The 20,962-nt window shown below is 42.1% G+C and overlaps 1 protein-coding gene across 20 annotated transcripts in view; it reads right to left on the reverse strand.

Annotated features, from left to right (window-relative positions):
- The window catches only part of PTPRM (protein tyrosine phosphatase receptor type M), a 749,885-nt gene that overhangs the window by 272,952 nt on the left and 455,971 nt on the right, over positions 1-20,962 (reverse strand). For all 20 annotated transcript variants that reach the window (XM_084964179.1, XM_084964175.1, XM_084964177.1 and 17 more), the window contains exons 10-11: positions 15,853-16,054; positions 12,757-12,859 (exon numbers count right to left, since the gene is read on the reverse strand). In XM_084964179.1, the coding sequence (XP_084820305.1) occupies positions 12,757-12,859; positions 15,853-16,054 (305 nt within the window). The remainder of the gene's footprint in view (positions 1-12,756; positions 12,860-15,852; positions 16,055-20,962) is intronic.

Consider the following 20,962-nt stretch of genomic DNA (forward strand, 5'->3'; position numbering starts at 1 on the left):
GAACTCATTTTTTATTATAGTAATTATTTTTCCTATTCAGGTCATAATATTATACCATAATAACTGAGGGTCAGGAATATTATACCAGGACTTAGAAAATATCCTAAGATGCAGGCATAAGAAAAGGGGCTACCATATCATCTACAAGTGACTGTCACCATTACAGACCAGAATAGCATCAACAATAAAGAAGAAAAGTCCTCTCTATATTAAGCAGATAATGTCTGCGTTAGATGCATTCTGAGTGCTTTGCTTACTGTCATTAACCTCCTGGCCGCCCTCTGAGGTAGATGTTATTACTCACATTTAATTGAGGAGAAGAATGAGGCAGAAAAGTTGTACCCAGGATTACAGGGCAAATAAGCACCAGAACGGAAAGCCCGCATCACAAAACTCAGCGCTGTGGCTGGTCTCATAGCTAATGATTCTGAACTCCTCTCTCTGCAGCGTCATTCCCAGGAAAGAGCCATTATTCGTAACTACTACAACCAACGATGCTGTCTCATCACTGTGGTGCTTTGATGGAAGAACAAGTCTTCTAAAACTTGTAGAAGATTTTATAGAATGACTGCACACATTTCTTACAACGACCATAAAATTATTGTCAAAGCAGGGGGGTTTCCTTTAGAACATGGATCCTATTTAAGTGATAATGATGGTATATTGGCATAAAAGTTAAAGGACAGGAGTTCCCATCGTGGTGCAGTGGAAACGAATCCGACTAGGAACCGTGAGGTTGTGGGTTCGATCCCTGGCCTCACTCAGCGGGTCAAGGATCTGGCGTTGCCGTGAGCTGTGGTGTAGGTCACAGATGCGGCTTGGATCCTGTGTGGCTGTGGCTGTAGTGTAGACTGGCGGCTACAGCTCCGACTGAACCCCTAGCCTGGGAACCTCCTTATGCCATGGGTGCAGCCCTAAAAAGACAAAAAGACAAAAAAAAAAAAGTTAAAGGACAGTCATGATTAGAAATTTTAAGCATGTTACCAAAAGCAAGGAATAAAGGCATAAAAACTAAATAGCAATCTAGTCAACATGTTTTGTTAAACAAACCCTGATATTACAGTTTTGCATTTTTTTAGCATTTTGGTTTACAAATAATTTTCACCTGTGTTAAGCCTCGGGATGACTCTGTGAAATGAGTGATGTACTGTACCCCAACTTCAGAGTTAGAGAAAGGCTCCGAGTCCACAGGATGGCCCAAGGTCACACAATAGTGAACAACATGGCCCAGAGGCAAACCCAAGTCTTCCGGTCCACAGGAGTGTTCCTTTCTTTTCATTAATTAACTAGTTATTAATTGTTTAGCTTTCATTATATTTTTCTTTGATTTTGATAAGAACTCTTTGTAATAGTTTCAGTGGTTCCTGGTTCTTTTTTAAAATAGAAATTTTAAGTGTACAGATGATAATGCAACATCCACATGTGCTAATGAGGGACCGCCTCCCCAGTCTAGTTACCATCCATCACAGTACAGGTGATGCCCTTTTGGGCACTTAGTCCACCTCCTAGCCTCCTTCCCCACCTATGGGGAGGATGGAAAGTAAAGGAGAAAGGCGCGGTGTCTGTAACCCTGAGAGGTGAGAAGCAGGAAGAGTTTCAAAGAGGTCAGAAGAGGTGTGTAAAGTTATAGTGACCTTCCTCATGAAATCTGAATTTGCAGCAAGGGCTTACTTGAAGTAGTCCTGAATTTTTCTCCTCGTTTTAAAAAAGAAATGATTCAAGGGTAAAGGTAGGCTTTTTTTTTTTTTTTGTATATGTTTCTGCACTCTATGGAAGAGTCATGGTATTTAACTTTTATTTAGAGATGATGATATAAATTTAAGACCTTGCATCCTCCTTATATAGACAACAAGTTAAAAGGAGGTTTTAGACTTTCAGCTTCTCTGTAAAGGTTTTGGTGATAATTACTTTTTCTCACAAGGAAAAGATGAGATTCAATTCCATAAACATTTACTGCACACTTAATTAGGTTTGAGGTACTGAATGATATTCAGAAACTAAATTACGGAAATCATTTTGTGGTCATTTTGCATTTCCTATTACATTTACATACATTTTACATAATGATTAGCCTTGGAAAATGCTCACTTTCAGCATTAAATTCATAAATCTAATTAATACTCTTGAGTGCTGGTCAAACTTCATTTCCTATGTGTGTCGTTTTAATTGTATTTACTGGGATGACCACTGCCAACATCTCTGTGGTTTCTCTGATCCTAGGCTTTTATATAGGCTGTTCTTTCTCTGGGGACCCACACCCGCCTGCCGGCCCTGGAGGGGCCACTTCCTACTTCCCCTTCATGTTCTAGCCTACTGCACAACTTGATCCTCTGTGGGGATTCCATTCTTCTGTCATAGGTTCTCTGTGTACCCTGGACTTTTCAGTACAGCTTGATCATCCTGGCACAGTGTCTCCAACATAAAAGTGCTCAAGAGATAATTTGGTGAACAAATTAAGAATAAATGAATAACAGCCAAATGTCACCCCTGGTATTTCCTATACACTTTGCCATGATATAAAGAGCAAGAATTTTAACTAGAGATAGATAACTTCAGAGAGCTCTTATTCTTTCTCACTGAGCAGAAAGTACACCGGCATTGAATAGGAAAACACTACTAGGTATATGCAGAGAAGTGGAAAAAAAAGAAAAAAAAAAAAAAAGGACACAATTAGAGAACAACTCAAAAGAGATAGGATGATATGGAAAAAACTAACACTGCTCCCCAGTTGTTCTACTAGCTTACAGGTTGAAGAACTGAGTGTAAATTAAAATAAGGATCTGAAAACCAAACAGAGGTAACCATCACAAGCATAAAGTCACATATACTCAGTAAAATAAGTTTTGACGAAATAGGAGGCTATCAGCATTTTCCTGTGCTTTGGTGTTCCCATCATAAACAATTACATTGTATATACGTAGAGGTGCTGGTTGAGAAGATGTTCCAAAGAAGACAATGACAAAACCAGTGTTCTTGACATGGTTATGCTCGCCCCCAAAAGGATCCTGAGGTGCCTGAGGGAAGAGGTCAGGTACTCTCCAGGAGGCTCCTTGGCTCCCAAGGGCCACAGCTCTCAGAGCACCTGGATTAGCATTCAGTGTCAGCATGCTCTATGAATGACTTGGCCTCTTCCAACTTGTAATCTTTTCTCATGTATTTATGTGATTAAAACACTTGAAAAAAGAGATTGAGCCATCTATAGTCTGATCTGTTAGTCTTTGTCAAAATTTCCAAGATTCTCCCAAAGGCTATCAGTCTTAGTTCACAACATCCCTAGAAATTCATCCCTCAAGCTCCCAGGAATCAATAGTGGTGATTAGGAAGACCCCGCAGTTGCTGAGGGCTTAGTGGCATTGCAGCACTGAGCTTTTTAACTCAGGCGATAAGTTGTTCACTTCAAGGTGTTTGCAATCTTTTGGTGCTTTGGGTTTACAGTTGAGTTGGCTTTTAAATGATTTCACCGTTAACATTTACAGAGGGTCCAGATAGATGGGGGAGGAAACAGCAGGTTAACTTTCTCTGTTGTCAATGGAAAATGAGTTCAACTGTTATGTCTCCCCCCCTCACCCTGATGGATGGCTTCTGGGCTCTGGTCAGTGTGGTGGGAGGTGCTCAGCAGGGAGGCAGTCATGTATAATGTATGGCCTCCACTGTAAATGACACTCCAGGGCTTTCAGGTAATCTGTAGTTCCAACCTTAGACATTTATCTTTGTAGAGACAAGCATGGGTTCCTTTGAGCATAGGAATGAGAAAAATGAGAAACAGTGTGATCAAAAGCTTGAGACCTCCTTGCCCCCCAGCCAAGAGTTGGTCATGCTCATCCACTAAATGTCCCAGAACATTCATTCCTTCTAGACCAAGGGAAGCATTTACGATCTGGCTTCAGTAAGTGAAGACACCACCTCACCCATTTACTGGAATTGCAAACACACCCCAGGACATATAATAATCATCTCCAAAGTGCTAAGCATACGTTCAGGGCAGATGGGTTAGGGTGGTACAGGAAAAAGAAGGTAGAGAAAAGCAAAAACAGAAAGATCCAGGGGTTCTTCTGAGCAAGAGGGACTGATATACTGAATGTTTATTCCTTATGGAAATTGGGATTTAAAAATTTCACACAATTAGCAATTTCCAGTAAATTTTCAGAGACTCTTTGCTGAGATAGTTTTTCAATTCCGGGTTTCCCAGTATTCACTGTAATGATATTTGAAACAGTTAATATCACCAATCACTTTAATTAGGCAATACAGTCTCTTTTTTTCTTTTTAGAAAAATAATGTGTTTGGTTCCCCTAAGTTCTGTTTCTAATGAAAATTAGCACCTGGCATTTATAGGACCTCTTCCCTAACAGTCAGTGATATCTTAACCAGGCCCCATGAAAAGGTGCCCTGGCAGGGCAAGCATGGTCTAGGCCATACGTCCTCTACCACACCTGTCTCTCCACCACTAAGCCACCCTCCACCGCTGCAGCTTATCAGCTTATCCAGTTCCCTGGAGTGGCTACCCACTGCCTAATGGAGTCATCCCCACCCCTTGGTATGGAGCATAACGCTGCCCAATCTTGCCTCCGTCTCCCTTCCCTTCTCCCATCCCAGAGACCTTAAGAACTTTGTGATCATCACAAAGCTAGTCATAGAGAAGCCTAGGATTTGAAGCTAGGTTTATTTGCTCTGAAGAGTATGTTTTTTTCTCTGTGTCCTGGGACTCATTTTAGAAAGTTAGGTCTGCAATTTATGTGATGCACAATCAGAGTAATTATTTGAATATTAGAGTTGTTACCTACCTGTGCCAAAGGAGGGAAAAGCTGATTCTACCTACCTAAAAGACTACACATGACACCTGAGACTGTCTTGTATTTTAGGTCATAATGATCTTGAGTGTTAATTAATTAAGTAGTTTCTAATTAATTTAGAGCAAAGCATTGTTTAGACCTAGAAATTATACATTGATTTATAATAGATTAACCTAAAATGAAGCTACTTTTAAGTTTATATTACAGAATCTTTGGATCTTAATGTAAACTCTGCTTTGGGAGGTTTTAGACTACAGTGTTTCCTTTCTCAAAATAATATTGTCATCTAGGAAGAAAGTAATATAAAGAGATAAACTTCTTTATGGATAAATAATAGAAAGAATATTTACAAGCCATTATTTAACTGCCTCCTCTGGGTGAAGATCAAACTTTTGGACAAAACTGTTCCTATTAAAAGGATAATTTTTAGAATCTGGAGAATAAATTCTAATATAATCATAATGGTTATAAAATGGTACCTGACTCACCATTACCTTTCTTTTAAGAAAGTACAAGAAGCAGCAGATTCTTTGAGGGTGAACAGGAAGTGAGTTACCTGTTTCACCCACTGTTCTGATACAGCCTAGAGCAAACTTTACCTTTGAGTGGTTCTAAATAGAAGATGGGTTTTTTAAGGTCATAACTTGCAGTATATGGAAGTTGCCAAGCTAGGGGTCGAATCAGAGCTTCAGCTGCCAGTCTATACCACAGCCACAGCAACACAGGTTTTGAGCCACATCTCTGACCTACATCACAGCTCACGGCAATGCCAGATCCTTAACCCACTGAGCGGAGCCAGGGATGGAACCCATATCCTCATGGATACTAGTCAAGTTCATTATCGCTGAGCAGTGATGGGAACCCCTCCTTTTGTTTTATGCTTTATTCAATAAGGCTCATAAAAACCATAATTAGCTCATAGCTCAGGGGTCAAAAGGGAAACGCCTGACGTTCTTAAAGAGCTGTTGTAGAACTGGGGGTGGATGAGAGTTCATTATGTATTTACGCTACTGATTCTTCAAAACTTGCACATGCATAAATAAAAGGGTAGCCAGAGGCAACCACATTTTAAAATTCAGCAGAGCTATCAGAATTTAAAGAAATTCTCTTTAGGATTTTTCTTGATGGAGACAATTGTTAAATTCTTTTTTTTCCCCATTTTTTTTAGTTTTATGGACGTATAGTTGATTTACAATGTTGTGATAATTCCTGCTGTACAACAAAGTGACTCAGTTATACATGTACACATATCCATTCTTTTTCGGATTTTTCTCCCATATAGACCATCACATAATATTGGGTAAAATTCTCTGTGCTACACAACAAGTCCCCACTGGCCAATCATTCCATATAGCTCAGTGTGCATATGCCACTCCCAAACCCCCAGTCCTTCCCTCCTCATTTATATTTCATATCAAATTAGAGGTTCATGAGATCAGATTTGAAGGGACTGAGACAAAAAAACACTAGGTCATAGGAAAAGAAACAACACAAACCACGAAAAGCAAGAAGACACCTATGGAGCATTCAGTGTGTGTGAGAAGCAAGGTTTGAAGTATTGAAAACTATTACCTTATTTAATCCTTTCAAGAACCCTATAACATTGAAATACTCAAAGGCTCCTTGCATGAAGAAGAGAATGGGTGTCTAAAGAGGTGGTGCCTATAGAGTGACAATGTCTTTCCTGGACTTAGAAATGAGAGCCAATAACAGGCTTTGCTGCAGCTTGAAAAAATTTTTTAAAAAGGACCTGGTCCATAGTTCCTAACATCAAACTTTTAGACCACAGTCTACCATATGCCAACAACTGTAACTCCTACACCAGGAAGCTTCTTAGAACAAAATGCATGATTATCTTCTTCCTTTCATTAGTACTGATGATCTCTTTCTTTCCTTTCACTGCCAAAAGGTTACTGTCACTGTTCCAGGGCAGGTACCACAGACTCCCTGACACTCCTGTGCTGAGTGCCTTTAACAGAGAGTGCTGTGGGACACCCAGTGAGGGGCATGAAGGAAGGCCTTCAAGGAGGTCCGCACGACTCCAGGATAAAACAGAACATGTTTGGGAAGTTTAATACATTTTCCCAAAATAAATACATTGCTTTACTGCCTATTTATCCTCAGTGGAGTGAACATTTGTCCTTCACTTTCCTCTAAGACTAAGCATGGATTTTTTCAAAGGACAATAGCATCCTGTGATGCACTTTTAATTTGCTGTCTCATTTGTTACTAAAGAATGTTTGATGAGTAATTTGAGTAAATCAGGAAATATCAGAAGTTAACAACAAGGCTTTCATATCAGTACATGTTTGCTATTTAACCACATAAAGCAAAGCAACAGCAGGGGAAAATGACAGGAGTAAATGAGAGTAGCACACACTTCCAGTCTACTAGGGATCATGAATTTAAGGCAAAATCCATTTAATAAAAATCTGGACTTTTTATATAGAAATAAACAAAGTCGACTTATATATGAAACTGCAGTTGTTATATAAGTCTTTCTGTTTTTAAATCAGAAGGGTTTTGGATGAATAAACCATTTATGCTTGCCTTTTATTAACAAGAAATGTTTCCTATCTCATTTGAAACGGTTCTTACCTAGGACACAGCCTTTAAAAAGGCAAAATATGTCTTCCATGCCTCAGGCTCTTAGCTCGTCCCCGTTTATAATACAATGAAGCTCCTATACAGCTTGTCTTTTTTTTTTTTTTTTTTTTTTTTTTTTGTCTTTTTAGGGCAGAACCCACAGCATATGGAGGTCCCCAGGCTAGTGGTTGAATTGGAGCTGTAGCTACAGGCCTACGCCACAGCCACAGCAACTTGGGATCTGAGCTGCATCTGCAACCTACACCACAGCTCAGGGCAACGGCAGATCAGATCGATCAGATCGTTAACCCACTAAACCTCATGGATATTAGTCAGATGCACTTCTGCTGAGCCAGGATGGGAACTCCTACATTTTAAGATTTCAACCCTGATTCTTAGGAACAGAAACTACTCACAAATTGCTTTTTAAGCATAACTCATAAAATGAGTCTTTTAGTATACATGTAAGTGTAACTGGGTCACCATGCTGTACAGTTGGAAAAAAAATATGAATAAAAGATAAAAAAGAGACTTTTGTATCATTTTTAAAATTAGATTCCATATATAAGTGATATCATATGATATTTGTCTTTCTCTGTCCGACTTACTTCACTCAGTTTGATAATCTCTAGGTCTAGCCATGTTGCTGCAAATGGCATGATTTCATTTTTTTTTTTTTTTTTTGTCTTTTTGCCTTTTCTAGGGCTGCTTCCCATGGCACATGAAGGTTCCCAGGCTAGGGGTCGAATTGGAGCTGCAGCCGCCGGCCTATGCCAGAGCCACAGCAACGAGGGATCCGAGCCGCGTCTGTGACCTACACCACAGCCCACAGCAACACCGGGTCCTTAACCCAATGAGCAAGGCCAGGGATCGAACACACAACCTCATGGTTCCTAGTCAGATTCGTTAACCACTGAACCACAATGGGAACTCTGATTTCATTCTTTTTTTATGGTTGAGTAATATCTCACTGTATCTACATACTATATCTTTATCCATTCCAAGAAACTTATTCATAAAACGGAAACAAACTCACAGATTGCAAAACCAATCTTAGGGTTACCATAGGTGAAACTGTTGGGGGGGGGGGAGGGAAGAACTGGGAGGGAGGGAATAAGACATACACACATTACTGCATAAAACAGATGTTTAACAAGCACCTACTGTCTAGCACAGGAAGATCTACTCGATAGTCTGTAATAACCTACTTGGAAAAAAAGAATGGACATATTTATATATATATATGACTGATTCACTCTGCTGTACACCTGAAAGTAAAACAACATTGTAAATCAACTCTACTCCAATAAAATAAAATTATAAAAACCACAGGACTGTTGAGAAAGCTTTCATTTGAGGGGACAAGCACACAAGCTACCCACGACTGTCAACGCACAGCATTAGAATTATGAGGGCTACGTCTCCATCAGAGCAAAGCGTCTGCCATGAATTAAAATTACATTCACATGTTTAAGCGTCAGTTTTAGTGTTTTGGTTGTTGATGTGATTGCTGCTCTTTCCATCCCTGCAGACACACGACTGTAATAGATGTTTTCCCCACTCAATAGTTTCTCCTGAATGAATGAATCAAAGAATGATTTGGTAATCTTTGAACATTTCGCTGAAATGAATATCAAAATATTTAATTAGTTAACATATTCAAGCACTGAGTTTTAATTAAGAAGACACAGCGCTCCAAAACATCTATGAACAAATTAAAGCAACAATGCCTAAAGAACAAAAATGAGAGTCATTTGAATTACAAAGACGTGACTGAGTCTCAAACTACAGCCCATCAGAAGGTATAAAACGTCATTAATGAGGGCCACTGCACACTGCAGATTACATATAAATACATACATCACAAGCACGGAGTCACAGAGAGAATTTTTGTGAGGGCAAGAAAAGCACAAGAGTTTGTGTAGAACTTCTTTATTTAGAGGAGCTCTTTTACTGCCAAAGTATAAGGGTTTTCTCTGTTGGACTGGATCTGCACGTAATGGGCAGTGGAGAGAAGAGGGAGAAATGAGGTGATTCTAAATGAGTAAAAGAAAATTAAACTCTTCCCTGTCTTATTAAAGAAAAAAATTGAATCTATGAACACACATTAAAATTCTGCCTGAAGTGCTAGTTTCCTCCCCGGAATGATGGAACTTGTGTTCTTCCTGGCCATTTCAGGACTTAAATAATTTTACGCGACAGAGCTGATGGGTGGACCGATGCAAAGACAACAATCGTTTACGTTGAGAGTTTAGTGCAGTTTCAAGAATCTGCATGAACCAAGCTGAGTGTTCGTAGTGGAATCAATACACACTCCCTTCACTCAGCACGGTGCGGTGCACAAGTGAAGTGTGACTACATTTTCAACACCAATGAATATGGATTAAAGAAAAATCAAATCAATCGAAAGAATGGGTTTTGGCAATGACACGATGACAGTATTTTTGAACACATAATGCTGTGCAAAATGCAGAAACGCCAACAGATGTTCACTTGCATTTCCTCCTCCAGTATTTATCTTACCATTTGGGAAAAGCTTTCTTGTATTGCAGTTTGATTACATGTGCATTTTGCAAATTTCCAGATGTGTTCAAACGTTTCAATCTACATTATGGCTTTATATTTTAGGTCCCTATGATTCCCTAATCAGAGTTCTTAGTTCTCTAAACATTAAATGAAATTGAAAATTTTCATAGACCCATTTAGATTGAGAGCATTATGGACATTTTTTTTTTCCCCAAGCTAGTCTTTCGACATATATTGGTCTTCCATCAACTCAATAGATAATCAGTCCCATTATGCTACACTATAGTAATGAATCCCATGAAGAGAATATTTACTTCCCTGCAAAAAAAAAAAAAAAAATCTTATTGGACAGGTGAGTTGGAGATAATTTCTTCTCTCAAATTTGTGCGAATAAAATGTCCCCGTTTAGGACAAGTAAAGGTGGAATCCATGGAGCATTTCCCTGTAATGCTTACTGAACAGTTTACCACAAGAATTGATCTTGATTCTGGTATTACAGATTTTGCTGATGGACACAGAGAGTAAATTTGTTCACTTCAAGCTGCAAACATCGTGGAAGAAGGCACAAGGGGGGAAGACTGCAAAAAGACCCCAGCCAATTCCAGGAATGGTTAACCAATGACAAAATGATATTTAATAACAGCGAAGCAGAGCTGAACTTGGAAAATCGGGCAGTATGGCAGGTATAAAAGAGGTTGTGACAAGGCAAACCGAGATCTTTGCAGTTAGAGCTGGGCCTGATGAAATGAAGTGACACCTCTGTTCTGGACACCCTCACAGGCATCTGAATTTACATTTTTATAGACCTAAGAACAAAAAGCCTGAGGGTATCTATGACTAAGTAGTAAGGCTCCAAAGTCTCCCAAAATAACTAGAAGGCGTAAGAGAAAACAAGATGGTGCCTTAGCAAGGCAGATGCTGGAAAATATCAACAGTCGTTTGGGACACAAGTAACACTTTAACAAGATAAAAAAGGGGTTGTGGGGGGTGGGGTGGAGAGGGCTAATGTGGCCTGCCCAAAGAAATGCTTTCAAAGAAAATGCAGACTTGGAAAGATCTTACAAAGATGTGGATGGCAATCCAGCTGAAAGGGTTTGAAGGAAAGAAGCAGCAGGAATAGAAACTGTGATATCATCTGGTATTTGTCTTTCTCTTTCTGACTTACTTCACACGGCAGAAATTGACAGAACATTGTAAATCAACTGTAATAATTAAAAAAAAAAAGACTAGAAAATGTTGATAAGCAGAAAAGAGAAGGTCGGAGAGATGGTCAGGGTTTCAGCTTCCTTCAGCGTGGAGGCTCTGAAGGTGAGTGACCCCTACCACCTGCTCACATTTCACCATGATGCCTCCGTGGTAGAACCCCTGTCCTGATGGCCCGTTGTTGCTGAGTCTGGGCAACTCTCAAATTGCTCAGATAAAAAAAAACCCCAAAGCTCTCAAGGCCATGGTCAGAATGTCAGTGTTCATTTCATAGCAATTCAGCTTTCAGGAGTGAACAAGGTCTGGTGTGGGCCCACAGGTACACTTGGGTCTTGGACGGCCACCTCATGAGGGTGTGCTTGAGTCACTCACAGTGCAACCCCTCAGTGCCACACAAATCAACCCAAAGGGCCTGTGCAGTGTCAGTGGCATCGCTTTTCTTGCAGAAATCCTATCTTACACCTGGAATAGAGCTTCTACTCATCCCAGGGTGTTCTCACGAACAGCATCTACAAGTGCCATCCTAAATCCCACACAGGAAATACTGTGTTAAGTCATCAGAGTCAACTAAAAACAGTCTCACAACACTTTATAGGTTTTTCAAATAAACCATTCTGTGAGTCTACCCTAATTTGAATTCTCTATCAAGCAAGATTTGTCTGTTTTTAATCTTGAGCCTGTGGACTGAAACTTATCTATCTCATCAGGCAGAAAGAAGTCTAATGGAATGCCCTTTGATACGGTAGTGATAACGTGATCAAATAGAACCAGGTTTCAAAAGGTTAATGAAATAAAATTCTACAAAAGGCACAGGGAAACAAACCCCATGTAGCCTTAAAACTGTGAATCTAAATGCTTCCTTGGAGAACACTATGCAAAGGCATAGATTATCTTGAAAGGAATCTATTCTGATAGTACAAAATATCTGAATCCCTCTGAAACAAGAAAGAAATTTCCTTTATGTAGATTAATGAGCTTATGACAAGTTCATACTCAGGAGTTATTCAGGCACTCCTTTGCTTCTTCCTAAGAAGAATACATTTATTTTATTCATTCACTGTAAAAGTTATACTTTGTAATTTCTTAGCAATATAAATCATCACACGACGAGAAACGGTGCCTACACGGTGGTAATAAACTTAAAATCTGTTCAAATAAAGACTTCACAATGATCTTTCCAATCACCTGTTTCTTTAGGAAAAAAAAAAAAAAGTTACACCACCTCTTCAATTGAGAAATTAGCCCATTTACTAAAGGTTAAGGGCTTAAAACTCCATGGAAACAAAACACATCAACAGAAACATCCCACAAAAGTCATTTAAGGAATAGGGCTCAGGACATCGATGCCATCTGCCCTGGGATAAGGAAACTGAAGTGAGCAGTTACTTTTTAGGAGAAAAGCCACCTCGGAACAGACTGCGGCTTTTGTTCCTTATCTTCAAAGAACAACCCACTGGCCTCAGAATCCAACTCTTCAAGCAATACACGACCAGCCCACAGGAAAGCCCTTTCCTTTTCCTAGTCCTTTCTGCTAATTAGCACCAATAAAGATTAGGGTTTCTGCAGCAAATCCCTGGAGAACACATGCCCAGAATTAACCAGCTGGATTTCAGGTTTCGCCTAAGATCATCCCGTATCGGCTCTGTACCTGATGGGCGCGCCTCGGCTGTGTGCGGGTTTCAGCAGGACCGTCACCGTATTGTCGGTTTGATTCAAAGGTGTCTCAAGTTCATAAGCCGGCATGGAGGGTGCTGGGGAAGAGGTGCAAGATGGGAGACTCATTATTTCTGCTTTATCTTTTCCGTTTTCTTTCTGCTTTCATTTACAAAGAGCATTAGGAACACCCAACACTTAAAGTGCCTCTAGGAACTGCCCATGGACAACATCTAGGTTTCTATTCTCTCCAGAAGGTCAGACACCGCAGGAGGCGTTGACGTGGTCTTGAGCTTCACCTGGGTGGGGGTGCAAAGGGTGCGTGGGAGGGGGTGTAAAGGGTGCGTGGGAGGTGTTAGTAACACTGTTTCTTGAGCTGGATTCTAGCTACATGGGTGTAGGTCACGGAGATAACACCTTTACAATCTGTGTGCTTTTCTGTACATACACTTTCCTCCAAAAAGTAAACGCAAATTGAAGAAATAATTACTGGGTTCATAAAACTGATCGTTACAGTCCTCCCATCCAAGTCAAGGTTTCGTGTGGACCAAAGATCCGTCTTTGGGCTCCCTGGATCCATCAAGTCTCCTATACTTGAAGACTTCTGTTGGCCTCGCTGGACTTGGTGACCACTTAGCACGACCATGGAAGAGATCCTGAGTTGAAGTGAGAAAGGCCTGGGTTTGACTTTCTGGTATGTTTTGATTCGACCAGCAGGAGAGCTCAGGCCCGTTTATTCTCTCTGAAGCTTCAGTTTACTCATCTTTCAAAATAGGAGAAATTATCCTCCAGGATTATTACAGAAATTCAAAGGGATTACAGAAATGCAAAGATAGCCAGGCAAATATAATTCTATAAATGTTCTTCTTCCCAATGCAGATCCTATTTCCAAGGCCATTTCCCGGCATTCTTTGTTTTCTAGATTGTTAAGTCTCATTACAGAAGGTAACAGAGCTCCTTTGGTAATTTTGTCATCACCACAGGCAAGAGGCATCATTTCTCGAGGGCTGTACTGAGGGAGGGGTACATGGCCTTTTTAAGGCCCTGGGGTCTATGTACCTGATGAGAGCACTAGAGATGGTTTTTTGTTTTTTGTTTTGTTTTTGTTTTTTGCATATATAGCTTTTTAAATCCCTTACATATAAAAAGTATTTTTTGTAAAAGACATGGGTTATAGCTCAGGTCCATTTATTGAATTTTCTCCGCATTAAAATTAGCTCCAATTCTATTAAAAATTAACTCCAATTCTTAACACAGAATCACATTTTGTACAAAGAGTAGTTCTCTGAGATTCATGAAAGTAGAAAATAGGGGCCCATAAACGGTAATTTTTTTGAGCTATAAAAATCAAATAGTTATTCTTGATGAGCCTGTGTGGGCTAACTAAAATGTCAACTGTCTTTGCTTCTGGATAGAACTGTTGAACTTGGTGAGCTGAGTTGTCACATCAACCAGAATTTTCATTTAATACAAATGGTAAAAACGAATGCTTTTTCTCTAAAGGAAGAGCCTCTTTAAGACAATAATCTTTGAGAGAGTTCCCATGGTGGCTCAGCAGTTAATGAATCTGACTAGCATCCAGGATGACGCAGGTTCAATCCTAGGCCTTGCTCAGTGGGTTAAGGATCTGGCGTCGCTGTGAACTGTGGTGTAGGTCGCAGACATGGCTTGGATTCTGCTTTGCTGTGGCTGTGGTGTAGGTCAGCAGTTGCAGCTCCGATTCGACCCCTAGCCTAGGCACCTCCATATGCCATGGGTGCGGTCTAAAGAGCCAAAAAAACCCTATAATAATCTTTGCAATGTGATTTCCATGGGGAGAAATTACCACAAAAGGGGGGCCTGGAGGTATGTACCTTGGCACACATTACCTCTTTAAATCTCCAGGATAAATTCATAGACCAGGTAATTTTGTCTTCATTTATATGCATGGGTAAATTCACTTGATCGAGATCAGAGAGGAAGTGTTTGGAAAACTGTAACTAGAACCCCTATCTTTTGATTCTAGGCCCCGTGGTCTTTCTACTCGCCTATCTGTACAACCTAAGTCATTTTCCTAACCTCCCATGCACTTCTTCCTCTTTTCCAACTCTCTGTATTGTTCTTATAAGCTAATGCTTAATATCAAGTGTCTTTTAAATTTCAAGTTAAGTTCCTGCTCATCAATTGAATCTCAGACAACAAAAAGTTATCCCTTAAGCTATAAATGCTTAAAACAAAATTCTAACACCCCCAAAATCTAGCAGAAAGCTGACAGTGCTCTACTCGTATTTCCCTTCCTTCAATTCTAAAGAAAAACTTTCATGAAACTAGGGATGAGGGACCACAGATATAAAAATCAGGCTGGATATGACTTAGCTAAGCCTGGCTGATGAGAAGAATTACCGTCCTCATCCTGCTCATTCATCCCCAACGCAAACAGTCAGAGCCCAAACTCACAGACTTCCCCACTCGTATCCAAGGGGAAGGAGAACGTCCCTGGAATTGTGTTGATTGCTGTTGCATATCCCACACCAGATGGCAACCCCATTTCCTCTAGTTTGAAGCACAAAGACATTTTCTGCACAGTTGCACATGCCCAGAAATATTTTCCCAATTCTGCCTGTTGTTGGAAGGCATAATTGAGTCTCTAGAAGAAAGAAGCTGGAGGATGTAGGTGCCTGGTGCCCCACTCTCTTCGGGATATGAAACTACTAATGGTGAAGGTCTCAAGGAAGGCAGAGCCTCCTGGAAGGGACCCCACGCAATGCTGCCTTTACGCTGAGCAATCCATCATTCATGGCTCATTGCAGAGATTTTCCCAACACGGCTGCTCTGGGAACTCAGGACTGTGAGGGGGTAAGAGTCTCAGCACAGAATCACCCACTCGTGACCGTGTCCTTCAACACACATGAACACCCGGGACGATGGTCTTAAGCTCCCAAGTTATAACTATTGATAGCATTTCATTGAATTCCATGAGTCTGATTTTCATACATGCAAAAATCTTCATTCATGTGTACATTTGGGTGGGCTCTGCATGCTTGACAGTGGGAATAAAGAAGTACAAAAACGCCACTTCGGATCAAAGGCACAGCACAGGAATGTACCATACCTGATATCTTGGTGGTGAACTGGTTTGTTGCCGGAGGTCCAAAACCCTTAGCTGTGCTAGCTCGGATGGTGAAGGAGTACGTGGTTCCAGGATAGAGTCCAAAAAACAAAAAATGGGTTTCATTGCCCAGTTTCGAAACTCTTCCACTTTGATTGGATAAATCTATTTCTGGGTCAAAGGAACTGACTGCTTTGTAGGTGATCTGGAAGAGAAGAAGCATGTGATAAAATAGCTGGGGCAGGCAAACCAAGACTGCGTCTTGATCCAATAAACCCTGCTGATGTATGCGCTGTCATGCTTTCTAAGCTCTCCTGCTCACTTAGACTCTTCAAATCCTGGATCCAGCAAAGGGGCACAGGAACTCAGCCAAAACTGTTAGGAGTTATCACTTTTATAGACAGAGGAACTGAAAACCAGTAGGTTAGAACATAAAGAATAAGTTCAGGTTTAAGCTAATACCTTGAAGTTGTTTGCTTTCAAAATGTCAGGTTGGAAAACTACATTACAACCAGCTTACAACAAAGTAACAAAATACACAACCAACTCAAACAGATCAGGAGGACAAGAGGAAGACCTCCTGGCTCACCCAGGGCCAGAGTCTGATTTTGCACTGAATGGGATTATTGTCTGCTGGGAACAAGGGCACTTTTCATCAATGTGGGCAAAGACGTCTGCTCCAAAAATAAATCCTAGATGCATGTCAGTAGCTCCTGCTGCTGTGACTGTGGTGTTTAGGACATGTCCTATTTACTGTTTTCTTTAGGGCCGTGCTGCCCAGTAGATCAGCGGTCAGGATGGGAATACTGTCTGCTCTGCACTTATTCAGTGTGGGAACCCCTGGCCACAGGTGGCCACGGAACCCTTGGAACGTGGCTGGTGAGGCTGAGCAACTGAAAGTTTTTATTTATTATTATTTTAAAAAATCTTTTAAAAAAGGTGAAGTATGGTTGACTTGCAATGTTGTGTTAATTTCAGGTGTACAGCAAAGTGATTCACTTATATGTGTACATATACAGATATACATACATGTTCTTTTTCGGATCCTTTTCCTTTATTGGTTATTACAAGATATTGCATATAGTTCCCTGTACTGCACAGGAGGTCCTTGTTGTTTACTTTATATATAGTGGCGTGTATGTGTCAATTCCAACTTCCTGATTTATTTAAATTACCTTCTCCTTTAGTAACCATAAGTTCGTTTTCTATGTCTGTGAGTCATTTTATTTTAATTGACTGAAATCTAAATTTAAATTGCCCTGTGTGACTAGGAGCTGCCATTTCGGACACGGTGCATATCTCGAAGCTTCCATGAACGTTGTCACACACCGGGTGTTCAAAGCAGGCTGGGTCTGGATTGTGTGAAAATAAATATAACATGGGTGTCTTTAAATTCTGTCCTTTCAAATGCTGTTTTAAAGAATTTCATTCTAGGTAGTTCATCAACTCTTCAAGAACACACATTTTAGGGGTGATTACCAACTTCTGCTGGTTGTAATGACATATTTTTTAAATGTGGCATATTCAAAAGTTTTAAATTGCAAAACTGAGCACTTTTCTTGCTTTTAAATAGGTTAAAGTTACTCATAATTTATGTGCATGAACACTAACACGGTTATTATACGAAGTGATAATTGACATTCTTTCTCCTTATATTTATACCATGTCATTATAATTAAGGAGACCTCTCTGAAAGAATATTTAGATTGAATCAACTAAGCTTTGGCAAGAAAACATTTGCTGTGCGTAGTAATCACCGCCGTGCATGACACCATCAGAGGGAGGCGGTGGATCTGCTGTTAACCCCCTAGCAGGCTGCCCTTGTGAGGGTCCTCGGAGTCAAGAGACAAGATCACGACCACCTCCAGCTGCCACTGGGGAGGTGGAGCCAGGGCGAGATGGGGGGACTTGAATTCAGCAACATCTCCACTGGGGGTGTAGCTACTTACTTTGACCCCCACTCTGATAGCCCCAGAGAAGAGGGAGGTTCAGAGAAGGCACATCTAAGCTGTGGCAACATAACTGCTCCCCCAAGTTTGCGAATCACTCCTTTGCAACATCGTCACTGCATGTGCCCTGTGTGCCGAGCACTGTGCCCTGAGCTGGGGTCTCAGGGTGATTCCAACACCACACCTGCCCGGGCAGGGGTTGGGTGGAGATGACAGTCTGGTGTCTGGTGGGGAAGGAGAGACACAACCTAGCAGGTACGGTGCCGTTTATTTAGAAGAAGGACCGGCACTGCCCACCGGGGCGGGGGTGACCTTGCCCGTTTGACTGCCTTACTGAAAGCTCTAATGGGACACACATGTACGCCACGTCCAAACTCCTGAGCTTCCTGCTCAAACCCTGCCCACCCTGCCTCCTCCAAGCTTATTTCTGAGCCCTTGATACAGTGGCATTTAATTCCTTCTGTCCTGCTCAGGGGGCAAAGATTTACTGCCCCCCCCAACACTGGACTTTTCTGATGCTGCTTTTTCTCTGAACTTGCACCTGCCTGGAACATGAGAGGGTTAGTTCTGTCCCATTTCCTTCACTGTGAATTCAGGTGCATTCATGCTATTCAAATACTGAGTGGACTCTGACTCTGCGGGCATGGTGGTCAGCAGGTAGACACAGGCCCTGCCTGCAGGGAGCCAGGAGCCCGGACTGGGGTGGGAGGACCTGGGGAGATATATCCAGTAAGCAAATCAATAATTTTTAAGCACTAAGTGCCATGGAAAAAATAAACAGGGGGCTAAGAAAAAAGGGCACTGTGGGGGAGAGTGCACGTGCACAACACTTGGAACGGCTGGGGAAGGGCCCAGTCAGGAGACAACAGTTAATCAGAGGAGACTAGAACTTGGGAAGCCATCAGCCAGGCCGAGAGTTTAGGAAAAAACAGCATGAACTGAGGCCGCGAAGCAGGAGCTGGTCACAGCTGATGGATGGAGAGAAGGCCCATGTGTAGCCCAGGGAGTGAGGTGGGCGTGGTCAGGGGGTGGGGAGGTGGGCGGTGCCACTCCCTATAGCGCTCTGCACCCAAAGGTAGGAAGCCTCCGACACACAGTGGAAGCCTTAGAACAATTTCAAGTATGAAAATACTGTAGGGCGCAGGGAACTATAACCAGTCTTTAGGGATAGAACATGGTGGAAGATAAGAAAAAGAATGCGTATACATGTATGATTGGGTCACTTTGCTGTACAGCAGATATTGGCACAACACTGTACGTCAATTATATTTTAATTTTAAAAAGTTTTAAAAATAAAATAACTGGATTTCCCTTATGGAGAAATCTCCTTGGCTGCCAGACAGAGGCTGATTTGCTTGAAGGGAGCACTGAATGGAGTAGGGGTCTGCTAGGAGCCGTGGCAGAGGCCATGGGTGAGGCTGCAGCCCAGGCCAGAGAAGGCAGAGGTGTGGACGAAGGAGGGAAACACGTGGCAAGAATCACCATGTTTTAGAACCAGGATGGGCAGACCTGAGGGTTGGACTGGATGCGAGGGAGGGTTGGACTGGATGCGAGGGAGGGGTGGAGGAACCAAGGGTAGGTTCCCTGACTGGGCTTGAGCGAAAGGCGGGCCAGCTTACTGATCAGGGAAGGAATGAATGAGGAGAAGCCAGTGGCTGGGGTGTCAGCACATCAGGGCTGAGATGCCTGAGGGCTGGGACCTGAGAGGTCTGGGCTGGAGCTAGAAACCCGTGGGGTAAGCAGCTCTGGAATATGAAGATTCAGGAGTGGATGAGGGGGAATGCTGGGGAAATGCTGACATTTAAAACAGAGCAGAGAAGGAAAGCCAGACAGCAGGCTGAAGACAAAAGAGAGGGCTGCCATAGAAATAAAAAGAGTGTTTCAAGAAGGAAACGCTTTCAGAGATGTTGCTGGGAGTTCACGACTGACACCAAAAAAACGTGTCCATGCATGTCTTGAGCCAGAGGTCCCACTAGACTTACGGGTAAAGCCTGCAAAACCTGTCCTGACAATCGACGGATCTGCTAAAAGCCGACTGCTGTGACTGTGCCCATACAGTCCACTTGGCAACAAACCACGGAGTTGCCAGAGCTCTTTCTACTCTTCAATCACGATCTAAATGTGCCAAAGGAATTGGGACTTTTCACATCACTGTTGCTTCTTTCTCAAGAGTGGCTGGTAGCTTCCTCTTCTTTCTGAACCCACTGTGATCAGTAAATATTTGGCACTCAGTATCTATTTTCCTAAAGACCCCTGGGGAATGCGGGTGCACGCCCACCTTCACGTACACATCACACTGAGATGGCAAAGCGAAAAGCAAGTGCTTTGGAGTTCCCGTCATGGCTCAGCAGTAGCAAACCCGACTGGAATCCATGAGGACGTGGATTTGAACCCCAGCCTTGCTAAGAGGGTTAAGGATCTGGTGTTGGGGTGAGCTGTGATGTAGGTCGCAGACGCTGCTTGGATCCTGTGTTGCTGTAGGCCAGCGGCTGAACCTCTGATTCGACTCCTAGCCTGGGAACTTCCATAAACTGCAGGTGCAGCCCTAAAAAGACCAAAAAAAAAAAAAAATGCTGTGTCCAGATGGACACAAAACATCAGAAAGTTCATGGATTCCTCCTCAAACCCAGCCAGAGCCCTGTGAGTTGGAATTTCAGGGGCAAAGAAGTTCCTCAGGAACAGGGTGAACTTGACCCTAGAATTTCACTTGCCTTCGCAGAGCTGATGCCCAGGAAGCATTTGTTCTCCTGAGTGGTACTTCTGAAGGGCATCCAAATGCAACATGTCCTTTTGGTATTATTTCTTCACTTGCTATTTCCGCACATGCTTATCAAGTGCCTACTAAGTACCAGGCTGTAGGGGAGCGTCCCCAGGAGGGATGTCTGGGGCTGACTCACACCTGGCCTCCATCAAGGACACTGATGTCCCAGGGTGGACCCAGAGAACTGATGGGCTGTCCACGTTGACAGCATACCGACACTTGGACAGCAGAGGCGGGGTTGGATTAGGTGAGTGAGAAGCAGCCCTTTGGCACTGGATGACTCTGATTTCTAGGTCAGTGCCTCAAATTCTCCAAAATCACCCTCCCCTCCACCACCGATGACTCAAATTCTAACCTGAGACCCTCACAGAGAACCGAAATGGAACAACACACCGTCTCTGAT

Source organism: Sus scrofa, chromosome 6, assembly GCF_054392235.1.
Source record: "Sus scrofa isolate SSC_HxYL_T2T_F1_AM1 chromosome 6, Sscrofa_HxYL_maternal_Yorkshire_Landrace_v2.0, whole genome shotgun sequence".
In the NCBI taxonomy this organism is placed as follows: Eukaryota; Metazoa; Chordata; class Mammalia; order Artiodactyla; family Suidae; genus Sus; species Sus scrofa.